Below are 17724 nucleotides of genomic sequence, written 5' to 3'. Positions count from 1 at the left end.
TTGTCTGTCCGTGTGATTTCCCAGGCAAGAATACTGGAGTGAGTTCCCATTTCCTTCTCCAGGGGATCTTCCCAATCCAAGAATCAAACCCATGTCTCCCACACTGGCAGGCAAATTCTTTACCAGTAAGCCACCAGGGAAGCCTTTGCCCTGTGTAGGATAACTGTACGTGAGGGGCCCAGAGCTTCCCAGGCCCATTGTTGGACGCACTATCTAGAGCTTATTAAGCCTGGTTGCTCTTAACGTGTCTAAGCTACTACTTCTCATAATGTGGCCCAAGAACTTTGCTTTCAGGGCTTCTATGAGGCCCTGCCTTCTCTCCCTCTATAACTGAGGCCAGATTTTCCTCAAACTCTTCAACAAAAATGACATATCACCACAGAGGAACTGAAGGAACTGACATCAGATTTTAGCTGTCTTCTACTATATCAGGCACTGGAGAAATCTGCCACTCTTCTCATTGAATTCTTTTGTTTTAGGAAGCAGTTATTTCCATTATAAAATGTTAAAATAAATAGGTTTACTGTTATTTTTAAGTGAATGAATAGTGAAATAAATGGATAGTCAGTCTGTTTTAAATGAGAGGATACACAGTTTTAATTTCTAATACGAGAAAAAGCAATAATAGACGTAACCAACACAAAGGCTCTAAGGGGATCTTCGGTATTTGTTAAGAGAATAAATTTGAGAGTCTTTCAAGTATATGAGAGTAGCCTTCATATCCTCCTTTGCATCTCATCTTTTCTGGGACAAATTTCTCTCAAACCTCCAATAGGTCCTTACGTGACTCGGCAGCACACCCTCCAGCTGAACCTCAGTCTGTTGGTGGTGACTCAGAGCAGGACACGCTGCCTGGAGGGTGAGCCAGGGAACTGCCTCTCTTGCCCTAAATACTCTGGTTCCTTGAAAACATCCCAAGTTCCATGTGGGGGAGGCTTTGTCTCCTCATCAGCTCATCTCCTACTGAACTGGCAATTGCTCAGGTTCCCAGGGCTTTTTCTCACGTATTTCTAGAGAAGCAGGTCACCCCAACGCTGTCCTGGTGCAGCTGAGTTTTTGCACCCCACTTAGAATATCACACTTAACGCTATTAAACCCTCCCTTAGTTTAGTGGGCTGCGGTCTTCCTGAATCTTAATTCTGTCACTGAATGTATTAACTAGGCTTCCATCATCAACTAGCCTTCCTTCTCTGTCATCCACCAAATTGATTAATACGCCACCTGTCTCCTCTCCAGTCACAGATAAAATTATATCACATGGGATGGAATCTCCTGAGCCCCACTAAATACCCCATCCGTGTTGAGGGCAATGTATTAACAGACACAGGCAGCTATGTACAGACCTAATATGGCCATCAGCCTCAATATTTCGTCCTCTCCTGCACAGGACTCTGAACGTAGGACCCTGAGTGAGTCCTGCTTTCTCCTCTTACTATGCCTCTGCCCACAAATATAACTTGACATGTCCCCAGTTTAAGCCACCACCTCCATGGCAGGGGAACTGTTAATTAAAAAAAAAAAAATGTACTGAGACACTGTGCCATGTGTTAGAACTAAAAGATGACTCAAATGTTTTCAGATTCTAATATTCCGGGGCTGGAACTCCTGCCTTGGCGGGTCCCATACTCCCCACCTCCAGGCTCATCAGTGACGTCACCGCCTCCCCCCGCCCCCAGAGGCATACCCTTACCCCCGACCAGGACCCTCTGAGCCCACCCTGGCTGGCCTGGCTGCTCCTGCTGTGCCCCCAGTGGAGGGAGGGGTGGAGCGCTCAGGAAGGTTGGGGCTAGAACTCAGGGACTTTTCCTTGGAGCCATCGGAGGTAGCTTCACGGTACCCTGAGCTCTGATAAGCTTCACTGGCCTGGAAACCTAACCGCAGAGTTGATGTCGTTTCCCTGAGAAGAGGTTGCCAGCTCCCAAACAAATGTCCCACGCAGAGCTTTGGAGGGGAACCCATCTGTAAAAGCAGGGCTGCGGATGTTTTGCTGGCCTGATGCCCATGCCCAGGACCTTTGACTGTCCCCAGCCTTCTCCAGTCACCCTCAAAAGTGGAGCTGCAGGCACGAGGCCAGGCCCTGGGAGGGAGGTGTGCAGAGTCCCCGGGCTCCAGAGGCTGCTGCCCCCAGACTGACGCCTCCTGCTAAAAACTGCAGTGGAAGTCCCTGGGGAGAAGTCGGGGGCTGAGGGGCCACCTGTGGGTCTGTCCCCTAAAACCTGAGAGCCCTAAGGGCCATTGTCGTGACTCCCGTTGGATCCCAGGCTGGCAAACTCCAGATGTCCAGGGAACAGTAGGAGCCGTAACCAGTGCAAAGGTCGCCATGGATTTTAAACCAGGGATGTTCTGGGCCCTCGTTCGTCATGGGACATTCCAGGCCTGGCTTCTCTGTGGTGCACCCCCCAACCCCAGAACTCTGAGATTCGGAAGCAACAATGATGCCTCTAGTCATAAAGAGGTAGTGGATCTCACAGGTAGAGCCTACCTGCCCGGGTTTAACACTCTGCTCTGCCATTCCCCACGTGTCAGTTTTCTCACCTGTAAAGTGGGCTCATGGCTGTCCCTGACCCGCAGGGTTATTCTGATGTAATGCTCACATGGGGCTTGGTCAGTGCCTGTTCAAGACCAACACCTCCCATAGACACTGACTGTATCTATAAGATGACAGAGCCAGGACTGTCACAAAAATATTTAGCTGTTTCTTTACAAGTGCCTTTTACCCTTTTCAGAGTGATTTTGTATATATTTGCCTTCATATGAAGGCTTCCCAGGTGGCTCAGTGGCGGAGAATCCAACCGTCAAGCAGAAGACCCAGGTTCAATCCCTGGGTCAGGAAGATCCCCTGGAGGAGGAAATGGCAACCCACTCCAGTGTTCTTGCCCGGGAAATCTCATGAACAGAGGAGCCTAGCGGGCTACAATCCATGGGGTCGCAAACAGTCAGACATGACCTAGCAACTGAACAACAGCAATCTTCATGTGAGGCGGGGCAGAACAAGTCCTTGTGCCCTCAGGTTCACACAGGAGAAAGCTGAGGGTCAGGGAAGGTGGGCAAGCCCCTCAGGCCCCCAGCTAGTCTTTGGTAGACTTGGGATAGTCTTCTGTCTGCCCCACACCATGCCCTTGACCTCGAACACACCAGCACCAGAACACAAACGTTCTCACAAATCTACTTCTCATCACCACCAAGCTCAAAGCACCAAGTCTGAGCGGTTCAAAAATTTTTTTTCAGCCTTCAGGTGAAAGTGATTTGGTTCAAACTTTTCCCAAACAAATTAAAGTGACACAGATAGAGGACAGGCCTCCAGGACAGAGTAAGAGACTTGGAAATCCTTCATGTCAGGTGAAAGAGGAAAGTGAAAAAGCTGACTTAAAACTCAACATTCAAAAAACTAAGATCATAGCATCCGGTCCCATCGCTTCATTACTTCATGTCAGAAAATTGTTCATCTCCTACTAAAGTAATAGAGCACCTGACGTTCTAATCTTTCCTCACACCCACGGGTGCTGAAAGCCTTAGACAATAACTGAGTGTCACCAGCACGTTTTTTCTTTTTGTTTTTTTTAAGGAAAAGGGCAAAGTGCATAGTTTTGCCGGTAGGTGGCGATAGAGTAATGAGGCTAAAGAAGCTGAATACTTAAACATATAGATCATAAATATTGTGGACTTGGAGATCATCCCACCCAAAGTGCTAATATCACTCAAAAAGAAATTGCCGTTCATGGAGGGTATGTGACTTGCACAAGGTCCTACACCTGGTTAATGGCTGAGTCAAATTAAACTCACTTTTCATCATGAACCCAGAAGCTACAAGAGCACAGACTTGCCTTTCACAATAGCCTGGCATCACTGAATCATGTAAAGGAGAATATCACTTCATCTGAGTGTGCTAATTGAAGTGTGCTGGAAAGCTGATGGCCTTTAAGAAATTAAACAGTTGGTTACGCTCTCAGCCTTGTGAGCTGAAGGTGGGGGCAGGGGGTGGGAAGGAGGAGAAAAATAGCCATGTGGGTGTCCTTATGAGACTTCCTAACATGTTTTGCTGCCCCTAAGTCCCTTCCAGATATACTCCCCCCAAAATATCAGGGACTATTGGATAAGAATGTTCACTTCCTGACCACCCCTGCCACTGCATCGGCACTGGTGTGCAGTGAAGGGCATTTGCTGCTTTGATCCATTCTGCTTCAGGCACATGGGGAGAAGCAGAGCCTCAGGAAATGAGGGGACTGTCCACTCCCTGAAGGGGCCAGATTTGTTCTGTGTGGTCCCAAGGAAAGAAATACAAATAGATGGATGAGGCAAATGTACCCGGAGTGATAATGGGCATATTTTGGATGCATACTAAGTGTGATGGGGCTTCCCTGATGGCTCAGCAGTAAAGAAACTGCCTGCAATGCAGGAGATGTGAGTTTGATCGGTGGGTCAGGAAGATCCATGCAGGAGGAAATGGCAACCCACTCCAGTATTCTTGCCTGTAAAATTCCATAGACAGAGGATCCTGGCAGTCGATAGTCCATAGGGTCACAAAGAATGGACACGACTGAGTACACACACGTGATTAAGTGTGATAAAGGACACATGGATGGATGGTGGATAAAGGTTTCAGACTGGCATAAGGAAAAGTTTTCTCAAAGTCTCAACAGTCCAAGAAGATATGCTCTATTTTTGTTGTTGCTAAAGTAATGAGTTTCCTGTCTCTGGAGGTATTAAAGCACCTGCCAGCCACTCACTTGGTAGAGATATTATTGAAGCAGGTTAGTGGGTTGCATTGGAACAACAGACTGGTTCAAAATTGGGAAAGGAGTACATCAAAGCTTTATATTGTCACCCAGCTTATTTAACTTATATGCAGAGTACATCATGAGAAATGCCAGGCTGGATGAAGCACAAGCTGGAATCAAGATTACCAGGAGAAATATCAACAACCTCAGATATGCAGATGACACCACCCTTATGGCAGAAAGCAAAGAGGAAATAAAGAGCCTGTTAATGAAGGTGAAAGAAGAGAGTGAGAAGGTGGCTTAAAACTCAATATTCAAAAAACAAAGATTGTGGCATCCAGTCCCATCACTTCATGGCAAATAGATGGGAAAACAATGGAAACAGTGAGAGACTTTATTTTCTTGGGCTCCAAAATCATTGCAGATGGTGACTGTAGCCATGAAATTAAAGGTGCTTGCTCCTTGGAAGAAAAGCTATAACAAACCTAGACAGCGTATTAAGAAGCAGAGACTAACTTTGCCAACAAAAGTCCATATAGTTAAAGCTATGGTTTTTCCAGTAGTCATGTATGGATGTGAGAGTTGGAACATAAAGAAGGCTGAGAGTCGAAGAATTGATGCTTTTAAACTGTGGTATTGGAGAAGACTCTTGAGAGTCCCTTGGACTGCAAGGAGATCCAACCAGTCCACCCTAAAGGAAATCAATCCTGAATATTCTTTGGAGGGGCTGATGCTGAAGCTCCAATACTTTGGTCACCTGATGCGAAGAGCCGACCTATTGGAAAAAGACCCTGATGCTGGAAAAGATCGATGGCAGGAGGAGAAGGGGACGGCAAAGGATGAGACGGCTGGATGGCTTCATTGACTCAATGGACATGAGTTTGAGCAAGTTCCAGGGGATGGTGAAGGACAGGGAAGCCTGGGGTGCTGTAGTCCAAGGGGTCACAAAGAGCTGGACACGACTGAGCAACTGAACAACAATGGGGGTTTCTTCGAATTTGCATGAGCTTTTAGTTCCCCTTGAACTTCAGGACTGCTATTATTCCATGGTTACTGGCGCATAGTAAAAGGAAGAAAAGAGTAAAAATGTTTTTGTCTCTGACTTTAAGAACTTTAAATAAGAAAATCACACAGATTTCAGGTTGCTTCATCCCAAAGTCTGGTCTTGGGTTTCTTTACTGAGCTTTCTGCCATAATTAGAAAATGTTATCGGCCTGGCAGTTCACTGGAGGGCTTCTGCTTGTTTCATCTAACTAATGAGTTTGGTTTTTTTCTTTAATTCTGAAAACCAGGGGAACCTGCCTTGTGGAAACCTGAATCGGTCCTTCTCGATGCAGGTAATTGTATACAGCCCATCCTTCTGGCCATGACTAGATCGAGATTCTTAGGATTACAGCAGATGGCAGAGAGGTCAAGCTCTGCTACAGAAGACTCCTCTGGTGTCACCTCCAACGTCAGATGTCTGGTGGCCAGGCAAGGGGCCCCCTGAAACCCCCACGGGGAGGACTGGGTCAGGGATAAGACTGGATTCACAAAGAGGGGAGGAAATGTGAAGACAGGAGGCAGTGAGTTCCCAGCCCCCAAAATGGGTTAGACCCTCACTTAACTTCTTTCTATTTCTTCTCCCTTCTTTGCAAATGGGATTCAGGTTTTTTCTTCACATGAATGAATGTTGTTCCCTATTTACTACATTGTTTAAAACTCCAACAGCAAACAGTCTTCAGACTCTTGGTGCAAGGACAGATTTTGCTGGTTTGGGGACAGGGGTATATGGAGGAGAGGACTCGGGCCTCTGGATGTGTATTTCTTCCCCTCCCAGGACTCCTGGCTGAGAAATGCCATTAGTGAATTTTTTAAATGATTTGAGGAAGTGGGATGAGCAAGCTGACCTTTAATGGGAAGATGAAATCATGTGCTTTGCAAATTGGAAAAACTAACAAAGCGAGCAGAAAGCTCACCCCAGCCAAGAGTGGAGTCCTGAGCACCTTCCTCCATGGAGGTGGGGGACTCTTGGCGGGCGTTCCCCAGCATCCCAGAAACAGGAGACTCACTTCCGGTGCTGCAATTACACTCTGCCCAGAAACTCATTGGCCTTTCTAAGCCTTAAAAGACTATTGTCTTCACTTCCTTATATGAGATATTTGTGACTGTGGCTCCCCGGTAAACAGCTCTAAAGAAAACCCTGAAGCCGAAATTCAGCTCACAAACACACACACCCTCTCAAAGCACTAAGTCCTTTTCTATGTGCATCTGGTCTCAGACGGCAGGAGGGGACAGGCTGCAGCGTAGACCCTCTTGTTTGTTGGAGTTGCTCTCTTCTCTTCTCTCTTCTCCTTCTCCTCCGGTCTACACCCAACCCTGTCCTTGGTCTCACTCATCTTTGTTCATCAACTCAGTCACTGAATATTGACTGAGGGCTACAGGGAAGGTTTATGCGATGGGCGAGTCTCAACCCTGACCTCAAGATTTTCAGAATTGTACGAGGGATAATTGACACTGGCAAAGTGTTTCATGCTTTCAGATAAGGAGGCTAAGGCTCAGATAGATTAAGCTAAGGGGCTGTACGGGACAGATCTGAACTCACCTGACTTCAAATGCCCCTAAGTACCCAGAGGAGTGCTGTGTCTCTATTGCACTGTCCGTAAATATTCATTCCTTCTTATCTCCTCAGATGGGGGTGGTATGGAGAAGAGCACAGTTAGCAGTAAGCCCAGCCCCTGGAACTGAGTGTGAATATCCATTTTGTCCCCATCCCTGGGGTGAGGCCAGATGCTTCCTGTTCTTGTAAGTCACCAAAAGTTTTACTGCTCTTTCCAGGATTTGTTCCAAAAGAAGAATTAAGCACACAGTCTTTGGAGCCAGCATCCCAGGGAGATCCAAGTAAGTTAATTGACAACTAGAAACCCCTAGTGGCTTTGACATCTGATCTGCTCTCTCTCCCCTCTGCCCACTCACTCCCACCCACACCCGCCTCTCTCCTACCCTGGATCTATTTATCTCTCTTCTGTCACTTTGTTCTAAAGGAAAAGGGAAACTTCTGAAGGATTTAAACTATCTGTGTGCAAGAGGGGGAGAGGATCAGATGTTTAAAATGTCACTATGGCAACAGGGTGGGTGGAGTGGGGAGACAAGAGTGGATGAAAGGAGGAGACCGGCTTGCCAGTGAGGATGGAGGTCTGCAGAGATGATGGTACCGAGCTAGGGTGGGAAGCATAAATGGAGAGAAATGGGCAAATCCACGAGACAGAGAAAGAAGAAACTAGAGAGGTGGAGGCGAAGACAGGGAGCAATTATAGATGAGCTGGAGCTCGTGGCAACTGGAGCCACCATGAGGACCACTGGAGTTGGAACAGGTTGGGGCAGGAAAGCATTTCTATCGTCTTCTGTAAGACATTCAGTCTAGCAGAGAGTTGGCTACCCTGACATAAAGAAACAACAGTCCAGCCGGAAACTTAGAGTTGGAAGATGATGAGGGCAAGACCAAGGTTTTGAGAACCAAGTGTGACCCAGGGAGACAGGTTACAGTGAGAAGAAATAGGGGGCTTAAACCTGAAGATCTTTGATACTGACTGGGTGGAAGAGAAGCCACCCAAGGATACAAGAAAGAGAGCAGAGAAAAAGAGGGAAACCAGGAGGCAGCTGTGTGTTGCAAGCATCTGCAAATTCCCCCAGAACGCCGTGACAAGTCAGCCACCAATGGGCTGCGAGTCTCAACTCACCTGTATGTGAGAATCACCTGCAGACATCTTCAAAAATGAAAGATACCAATTCTTGCCTCATACCTACTGAACCTATCTCCCTTGATTTTGCCACTTGGAGTGTGGTCTGAGGACCAGTAGCATCAGGCATCACCTGGGAGCTTGTTAGAGATGCACACTCTCAGGGTCCATCCCAGACCTACTGAATCAAGCAATTCCTTTGCACATTAACCCTTGAGAAGCACCGCCTAGAGTGATTCTCAGGCATCTTTATTTGTTGAAGCTGCATAAGGAACTCAGGTATTTATCCAGGGTTAAAAAACACTGGCCTAATATATTGGTCAACACAAAGCATTCATCTATAAAACTGCACCACATTGAAGAAAACCAAAGCAATTAAGAAAATTGGTTCCTGCAGACACTCTGTCTTACCTTTCCTTCCTCCTCTTCCATCCTCAGTGAGCATAATAAATTGCTCATGCTGAACACTTCATAACCCAGTTCTGTCCCTTTGTATTGACACTGTCATCTTCACATCAGCATGTTTTCATCTTAATGTGAGAAAGCCACTAGGTCTCAGTGAGCACATGCCCCAAGCATGAGCCATTGTCATTCAAACATTCTGGGATACAAATCACACTACAATGAGGTATAATCTTACACTCATCGGAATGGCCATCATCAAAAAATCTACAATCAATAAATGCTGGAGAGGGTGTAGAAAAAAGGGAACCCTCCTGCACTGCTGGGAATGTAAATTGATACAGCCACTATGGAAAACAGTATGGAGGTGCCTTTAAAAACTAAACATAGGACTACCATATGACCAAGCAATCCTACTCCTGGGCATATATCCAGAGAAAACCATAATTGAAACAGATACATGCACCCCAGCGTCCATTGCAGTGCTATTTACAATAGCCAGGACACGGAAGAACCTAAATCTCCATCAACAAAGGAATGGATAAAGAAGCTATAGTACATATATGCAATGGAATATCATTCAGCCATAAAAAGGAATGGAACTGTGCCATTTGCAGAGACGTGGATGGACACAAAGACAGTCATACAGAGTGAAGTCAGAAAAACAAATATATTAATGCATATATATGGAATCTAGAAAAATGGTTTAGATCATCTTATTTGCAAAGCAGAAATAGAGACACAGACATATTGGAATTGACATATACAGATTATTGATACTATGTAGTAAGTTGATAACTAATGAGCACCTGCTGCATAGTGCAGGGAATTCACTGCTTTGTGGCGACCTAAATGGGAAGGAAATCCAAAAAAAGAGGGGATATATGCAAATATATTGCTGATTCCCTTTTCTGTTAGCAGAAACTAACACAACATTGTAAAGCAACTGTACTCCAATAAAAATGAATTTTAAAAAATTCTTGGAAAAAAGGAGTAAAGTTAACCTGTTTCAGCCATTATGCTGAGTGAAGAGAATGAAGTAAATAGATAAACATTCCACTTCTTAAAACCTGTGAAATCAATTTATCAATCCTGAACATAGCTCCAGATGTAAGAAATAAGGAGAAAAACATGGTCTAGGAAGAACCAAAATAGATGCTACAAAATCCATGTACTATTGTTTGGCCCTTACTCTAATTAAGTTTTTCTTTTCTGTAAATTTAAAAAAAAAAAAAAAAGGATTTTCATTTAAAAAGGCATATTGAACTACGCTACTGACATCTGAAAGAAAAACTTCTCTTCAGGAGTGCTTCTCAAATTTTAATGTGCACATCAATAACCAGGGGATCTTGCTAAACTGGGATCTATTCTGTATGTCCAGGTGGAGCCCGGGCGTCCGCATTTCCAGCAAACTGTTGGCGCCGGTGGGCGGCAAGCCCCAAAGAGCACCACTGCCACCTGCTGGCGGCAATTCACATCACAAGCCTGGACCTAGGAAAGAGTGGGAATAGCCCTGTTTGGGAAACACGCCAAGCCATAGACGAGTTCTGCTGTTCTTTTGCTTGGTTCTTGACTTTCAGACAGTTCAGTTCAGTCGCTAAGTTGTGGTCGACTCGTTGTGACCCCGTGGACTGCAGCACGCCAGGCTTCCCTGTCCATCAGCAACTCCCGGAGCTTACTCAAACTACTCTCCATCGAGTCAGTGATGCCATCCAACTGTCTCATCCTCTGTCGTCCCCTTCGCCTCCTGCCTTCAATCTTTCCCAGCATCAGGGTCTTTTCCAATGAGTCAGTTCTTCACTTCAGGTGGTCACAGCATTAGAACTTCAGCTTCAGCATCAGTCCTTCCAATGAACACCCAGGAGTGATCTCCTTTAGGATGGACTGGTTGGATCTCCTTGCAGTCCAAGGGACTCTCAAGAGTCTTCTCCAACACCACAGTTTAAAAGCTTCAATTCTTTGGTGCTCAGCTTTCTTTATAGTCCAACTCTCACATCCATATATGACTGCTGGAAAAATCATAGCTTTAACTAGACGGACCTTTGCTGGCAAAGTAATGTCTCTGCTTTTTAATATGCTGCCTAGGTTGGTCATAGCTTTTCTTCCAAGGAGTGACTTTTAATTTCATGGCTGCATTCATCATCTGCAGTGATTTTGGAGCCCAAGAAAATAAAGTCTGACACTGTTTCCACTGTTCCACCCTCTATTTGCCATGAAGTAAAGGGCCTCGATGCCATGATCTTTGTTTTCTGAATGCTGAGCTTTAAGCCAACTTTTTCACTCTCCTCTTTCATTTTCATCAAGAGGCTCTTTAGTTCTTCTTCGCTTTCTGCCATAAGGGTGGTGTCATCTGCATAACTGAGGTTGTTGATATTTCTCCTGGTAATCTTGATTCCAGCTTGTGCTTCACCCAGCCCAGCGTTTCTCATGATATACTCTGCATATAAGTTAAATAAGCAGGGTGACAATACACAGTTTTGACGTACTCCTTTCCTGATTTGGAACCAATCTGTTGTTCCATGTCCAGTTCTAACTGTTGCTTCTTGACCTATATACAGATTTCTCAGGAGGCAGGTAAGGTAGTCTCGTATTCCCATCTCTTTAAGAATTTCCCATAGTTTGTTGTGATTCACACAGTCAAAGACTTTGGCATAGTCAATAAAGCAGAAATAGATGTTTTTCTGGAACTCTCTTGCTTTTTCAATGATCCAATGGACGTTGGCAATTTGATCTCTGGTTCCTCTGCCTTTTCTAAATCCAGCTTGAACATCTGGAAGTTCTTGGTTCACATACTGTTGAAGACTTGCTTGGAGGATTTTGAGCATTACTTTGCTAGCATGTGAAATTAGTGCAATTGTGCAGTAGTTTGAGCATTCTTTGGCATTGCCTTTCTTTGGGATTGGAATGAAAACTGACCTTTTCCAGTCTTGTGGCCACTGCTGAGTTTTCCAAATTTGCTGGAATATTGAGTGCAGCACTTTCACAGCATCATCCTTTAGGATTTGAAATAGCTCAACTGGAATTCCATCACCTCAACTATCTTTGTTCGTAGCGATGCTTCCTAAGGTCCACTTATCTTCACCTTCCAGGATGCCTGGCTCTAGGTGAGTGATCACACCATCGTGGTTATCTGGGTCGTGAGGATCTTTTTTGTATAGTTCTTCTGTGTGTTGTTGCCACCTCTTCTTACTATCTTCTGCTTCTGCTGTAAGTCATATGTTATAAGTCATACGGTCATAGCAAACACCCTCTTCGAACAACACAAGAGAAGATTCTACACATGGACATCACCAGATGGTCAATACTGAAATCAGGTTGATTATATTCTTTGCAGCCAAAGATGGAGAAGCTCTATACAGTCAGCAAAAACAAGACCAGGAGCTGACTGTGGCTCAGAACCTAACCTCCTTATTGCCAAATTCAGACTTAAAGAAAATAGGGAAAACCACTAAACCATTCAGGTATGACCTAAATCAAATACCTTACAATTATACAGTGGTAGTGACAAACAGATTCAAGGGATTAGATCTAATAGATAGAGTGCCTGAAGAACTGTGGATGGAGGTTCATGACATTGTACAGGAGGCAGTGATCAAGACCATCCCCAAGAAAAAGAAATGCAAAAAGGCAAAATGGTTTCTGAGGAGACCTTACAAATAGCTGAGAAAAAAGAGAAGTGAAAGGCAAAGGAGAAAAGGAAAGATAGACCCATTTGAATGCAGAGTTCCAAAGAATAGCAAGGAGAGATAAGAAAGCTTCCTTGGTTGTCAATGCAAAAAAATAGAGGAAAACAACAGAATGGGAAAGACTAGAGATCTCTTCAAGAAAATTAGAGATACCAAAGGAACATTCTTGACTTTAGTGGCATCTTTAAACTTCACTTCTTGATTTCATTTGCTTCTTCCAATCTTCATCTCAAGGATTATGCTTGGGCATAGGCAGTTTGGAGGCAGCAAAGGACGGGGTAGCCAGCTGAATGAGAAGAGTTGGCAGGCCCCAACATCCTGGCAGACAGGATCTAAAAGCTTACAAGGTCTCCAGGGAGCCCAGGCACTGATTCCAGATGGAGTGAAGTCAGCCAGGCCCAGAGAGGTCGCTGTCATTACCTACTTCTCCGGTTTTGATTGCCATGCACCACAGCAAGAAAACAAGGCGTTTTCTCAGAACCTTTTTCCTTCATGTCCAGTTCTGTAGTGTCACTCTTTACTAAGTATTCCTCAACAATTCTGTTTAAAACTGTATCAACTCATGTCCATTTCTTGCTTTCATTAATGTATATATGTGCTGTGTGCTCAGTCGCTCAGTCGTGTCCAACTCTTTTGAAATCCCATGGACTGTTGCCCGTCAGGCTCCTCTGTCCATGGGATTCTCCAGGCAGGAATACTGGAGGGGGTAGCCATTCCCTTCTCCAAGAAATCTTCCTGACCCAGGGATCAAACCTGTATCTCCTGCATTTCAGGCAGATTCCTTACAGTCTGAGTCCACACGTTTTCATATATATATATATATATATATATATATATATACATATATATATATATATTAGGGCTTGCAGGTGGCGCTAGTGGTAGGAAGTGACAACCCACTCCAGTATTTTTTTTTCCATTTATTTTTATTAGTTGGAGGCTAATTACTTTACAATATTGTAGTGGTTTTTGCCATACACTGACATGAATCAGCCATGGATTTACATGTGTTCCCCATCCTGAGCCCCGCTCCCACCTCCCTCCCCACCCCATCCCTCTGGGTCTTCCCAGTGCACCAGCCCCGAGCACTTGTCTCATGCATCCAACCTGGGCTGGTGATCTGTTTCATCCTTGATAGTATACTTGTTTCAATGCTATTCTCTCAGAACATCCCACCCTCGCCTTCTCCCACAGAGTCCAAAAGTCTGTTCTGTACATCTGTGTCTCTTTTTCTGTTTTGCATATAGGGTTATCGTTACCATCTTTTTAAATTCCATATATATGCATTAGTATACTGTATTGGTCTTTATCTTTCTGGCTTCCTTCACTCTGTATAGTGGGCTCCAGTTTCATCCATCTCATTAGAACTGATTCAAATGAATTCTTTTTAATGGCTGAGTAATATTCCATGGTGTATATGTACCAGAGCTTCCTTATCCATTCGTCTGCTGATGGGCATCTAGGTTGCTTCCATGTCCTGGCTATTATAAACAGTGCTGCGATGAACATTGGGGTGCACGTGTCTCTTTCAGATCTGGTTTCCTCAGTGTGTATGCCCAGGAGTGGGATTGCTGGGTCATATGGCAGTTCTATTTCCAGTTTTTTAAGAAATCTCCACACTGTTCTCCATAGTGGCTGTACTAGTTTGCATTCCCACCAACATTGTAAGAGGGTTCCCTTTTCTCCACACCCTCTCCAGCATTTATTGCTTGTAGACTTTTGGATAGCAGCCATCCTGACTGGAGTGTAATGATACCTTATTGTGGTTTTGATTTGCATTTCTCTGATAATCCCACTCCAGTATTCTGCCTGGAGAATCCCATGGACAGAGGAGCCTGGCGGGCTCCAAAGGGGCCACAAAGTGATCAATACAACTTAGCAACTGAACACAACAGCTGACGTGGTCTGAGCTAGGAAACCATTCTGAGGGCCTTCTTAGACTTGACTTGGAGGTCTGGCTTTTGAAGTCTGTAACCATGGCTAATACAGAGAATTCTACAACAACCATGGAAATAAGTACCAGCCCAAGTATCTGTGATCTTGGTGCCCAGTGAAAATCTGCTGTGAATATAAATAAATAAGTAAATCTTGCATCTTGCTACTTTTTTTTTTTTTTAACTTTCTTTTCATTGCAATCTCAGGCAGCTCTGGCTGAGGAAGAGGGGAGTGGGCGGTGAGCACAATGAGAGAGGAGCAGAATAACAGAGTCCTTTTCCGCTTCTCAGGCTGCAAAGTTGACTTGTCATTTTTAATTGATGGGAGCTCGAGCATCGGCAAACGTCGATTCCGAATCCAGAAGCAGTTTCTGACTGATGTCGCCCAGACTCTTGACATCGGCCCCGCCGGTCCTCTGATGGGTGTCGTTCAGTACGGGTAAGTGTGGCTCTGAATTCAGAAACCAGAGCATGACCCTCGTTTCATTTTGTGCCAGAAAAGAAAAATATCCATACATCTAGCGTACAGCAGATTCATTCTCTTCCCTGATACAGATGTAGATGAGAGAAACTGAAGCAATCCAGATGCCAGTGAAGAAACCTGAGGCCTCCAGAAGGAGGAACAGGTTAATCAACACTTGAAAGTAAATGGCATTTGCACTCCTGATTGGTAGAGAGAATATTTCTTTGGGGATTAAGAGAGCTGGGTTCAAGTTTTCCATTAGCCAATAGCAGGCTGTGTGGCCTTGGGCTAAGGCCTTCATCTCTCTCTCAGGCAATTTCCCTTTCAACCCTGACTCCTCGAGTATTAGTTTGAGGGGCTCCTGTGTTACCCTAGAGGTGTGTGTGTGCTAAGTCATTTCAGTCATGTCCAACTCTCTGTGACCGCATGGACTATAGCCCGCCAGGCTCCTCTGTCCAGTGGATTCTCCAGGCAAGGAGACTGAAGTGGGTAGCCATGCCCTCCTCCAGGGGATCTTCCCAACCCAGAGATTGAATCCAGGTTCTCTTATATCTCCTTCATTGGCAGGTGGGTTCTTTACCACTAGCTGAGAAGATCAAAAACTCTGTAACAGAGGTCTCACTTATAGGTGAGATGCCCAGAAATCATGGTCTTCTAGGTTGAACTTTCTCCTTTCTCCCAATAACCCGAGGCCTCTGCAGTGGCGGTGGGAAAGCTCACCTGGCAATGGGGAGCACTGCGGGGGGAGGCGGGGTGCGATGGCCCCCAGCAGTCACCTAGCTGACTATCCCCAATTCATTCTACTCTTCTACATAGGATAGAAATTGAGGGCTCATACTGATGCCCACCCTCAACTTTTCTCTTATTGGGGATAATAAATCAATCTTGTTTCACATGCAATAGATTTCTCTGTAAAGCAGATTTACAGGTATCAACTGGAAATAAGTAATCAAAAGAGCAAACAAGCTCAAATCTCAAATAATATGTGGCCTTTTGATCAAGAACCATGAAGGGCAGGATAACTGTCTCCCTTTCCACAAAGGATCTCAGACACAACCTTCACCCTTCATCCCCCAGATCTGTAGCTCGGCCTTGGCCTTGGAAACTAACTTAGGCCTTGGTACCTCTTGCTCAGAAGCCGCAGTCACAGCTTATTTGTGCTTCGTGACAAGTTTAAAAAAAAAACCTGACAACAGCCAGGTCTCCAAACCCTTCAAACATTTAGAGCAGCATTTTAACCAACGTGGTTGTATCAAAGACACTAGGATATTTAGTTTTGCGATCTCCAAAGGAATAAAAATGCTTTGCTTTCACAAGAACCTGTAACATTTGTATTTTTAGAATTAAATTCCAATAACATATATAGCACCACCTTCTATTTCTGTGAAGAAAAATCTCTGAGTTAAGTGGCACTTGTATACAGTCAGAGTCAAATATATAAAAATAACCACTTGCTACAAATGTTAATTCTCAGTGTCAGATGTTCTGGAGCATTTTATCTTGAAGTAGGAAAATACGTGGTTTTGGCCATTGTTTTCTTGTTTTTCAACACGTCAACCCATTTTCATTCCTGTTTTTCTTTTTTAAAGATAGCAAATGAATAGCGGGCTTCTCTGGGGAGGAAATATAAGTGTTTTAGTGCAGCTGTCCCTGGTCAGTTTATTGAGGGATTTAAAGCTTGGTGTGTCATCTTGAATTAAAAATAGCTGCTTTAAAAGCTGTGTATACCAAAGTTTATAGGATAATATGAAAATAAGGCGATAAATATGTCAAGGAAAAGAAAAATGGCAGGCAGACTGTTTGGTGTGCTGATGGGAACACGGATTAAAGAATAAATGTAGCAGGGTAGGAAAAACAATTCAATAAAGGCTCCTTCCTCTCAAAATAACATTTTCTCCCACTGTGTTCTTAACGTCATCACCATTTACAGGGAAGAGTTTACCTCCACGCTTTCCAATGTCACTTTCTAAAAATACCTTTGCTGTTTATCCTTTTTTCCACCCAGGGTCCTTATTAATTTAAAGCCCTTAAGGGAAGCGTGTCTGTTTTCCTTCACTTTGTGCTCACATAAGCCGATCGATGGTCTTCGGCCTCAGGGTGGGGTGGAAAGCACAAGGGTGACAGGACATCTTGAATTCTAACCTTTGCGCCACTGGGTGACCTGAAGCAAGTCACTCAGCTTCTCTACGTAAGAGCTGCCGTCGGTGAAGTCCGGGGCAGGCGGAGCGGGTGATTTATTAGGGCTCTGCCAGCCCAGATGTTCTGTAATTCAGTGACTGGCTGTGCTAAGAAGACAGCCAATCAATGAACACTGGGCGAACCCACTTGGAAGCGCTTCCTCTCCCTTCCAGCCTCGGGTTCTGAATAGGTGGGTGAGTGATGAGCGAGGAAACAAAGGCGGCACAGAGGTTATACGTCCGTCGGGGGAACAAAATCAGCTGGAGAAAAGCACTAGGAGGGTGTAATGAGGCTGAAGGGGAAACCCACGCACCCAGAAGTAAAAGCTGAAAATGCTTTTATATCTGCCCCGGCTCTCCCGTCCATTCTTTCTCCAGCAAAACGTCTTAGTGTGCAGAGGGGGAGGGTGTGGGGCAGGGAATGGTGAGGGGCAGAAGTCGACGCAGATCTGAGGTCAGTGTTTCTGGAAGAGGGCTCACCAGTGCTTGGCTGGCTGGGAATCTGGTCCCGTTCCTGGTCCTTTGGGGTCTCACTGGATTCTAGTACCCACGTCACGACCCGCCACTGGGGATCAGCCCCCTTCTCTCCGAATCGCAGCGCAGTGGGGGCCCTAGAAACCTCATG

General features: G+C 45.0%; 1 protein-coding gene across 4 annotated transcripts in view; it reads left to right on the top strand.

Moving 5' to 3' along the window:
• The window catches only part of VIT (vitrin), a 118847-nt gene that overhangs the window by 78635 nt on the left and 22488 nt on the right, over positions 1–17724 (top strand). For all 4 annotated transcript variants that reach the window (XM_043918246.1, XM_043918245.1, XM_043918247.1 and 1 more), the window contains 3 exons: positions 6011–6055; positions 7536–7598; positions 14751–14898. In XM_043918246.1, coding sequence (XP_043774181.1) covers positions 6011–6055; positions 7536–7598; positions 14751–14898 — 256 coding nt within the window. The remainder of the gene's footprint in view (positions 1–6010; positions 6056–7535; positions 7599–14750; positions 14899–17724) is intronic.

This window comes from Cervus elaphus, chromosome 11 (genome assembly GCF_910594005.1).
Source record: "Cervus elaphus chromosome 11, mCerEla1.1, whole genome shotgun sequence".
In the NCBI taxonomy this organism is placed as follows: Eukaryota; Metazoa; Chordata; class Mammalia; order Artiodactyla; family Cervidae; genus Cervus; species Cervus elaphus.
This window is presented reverse-complemented; position numbering and strand designations above follow the sequence as displayed.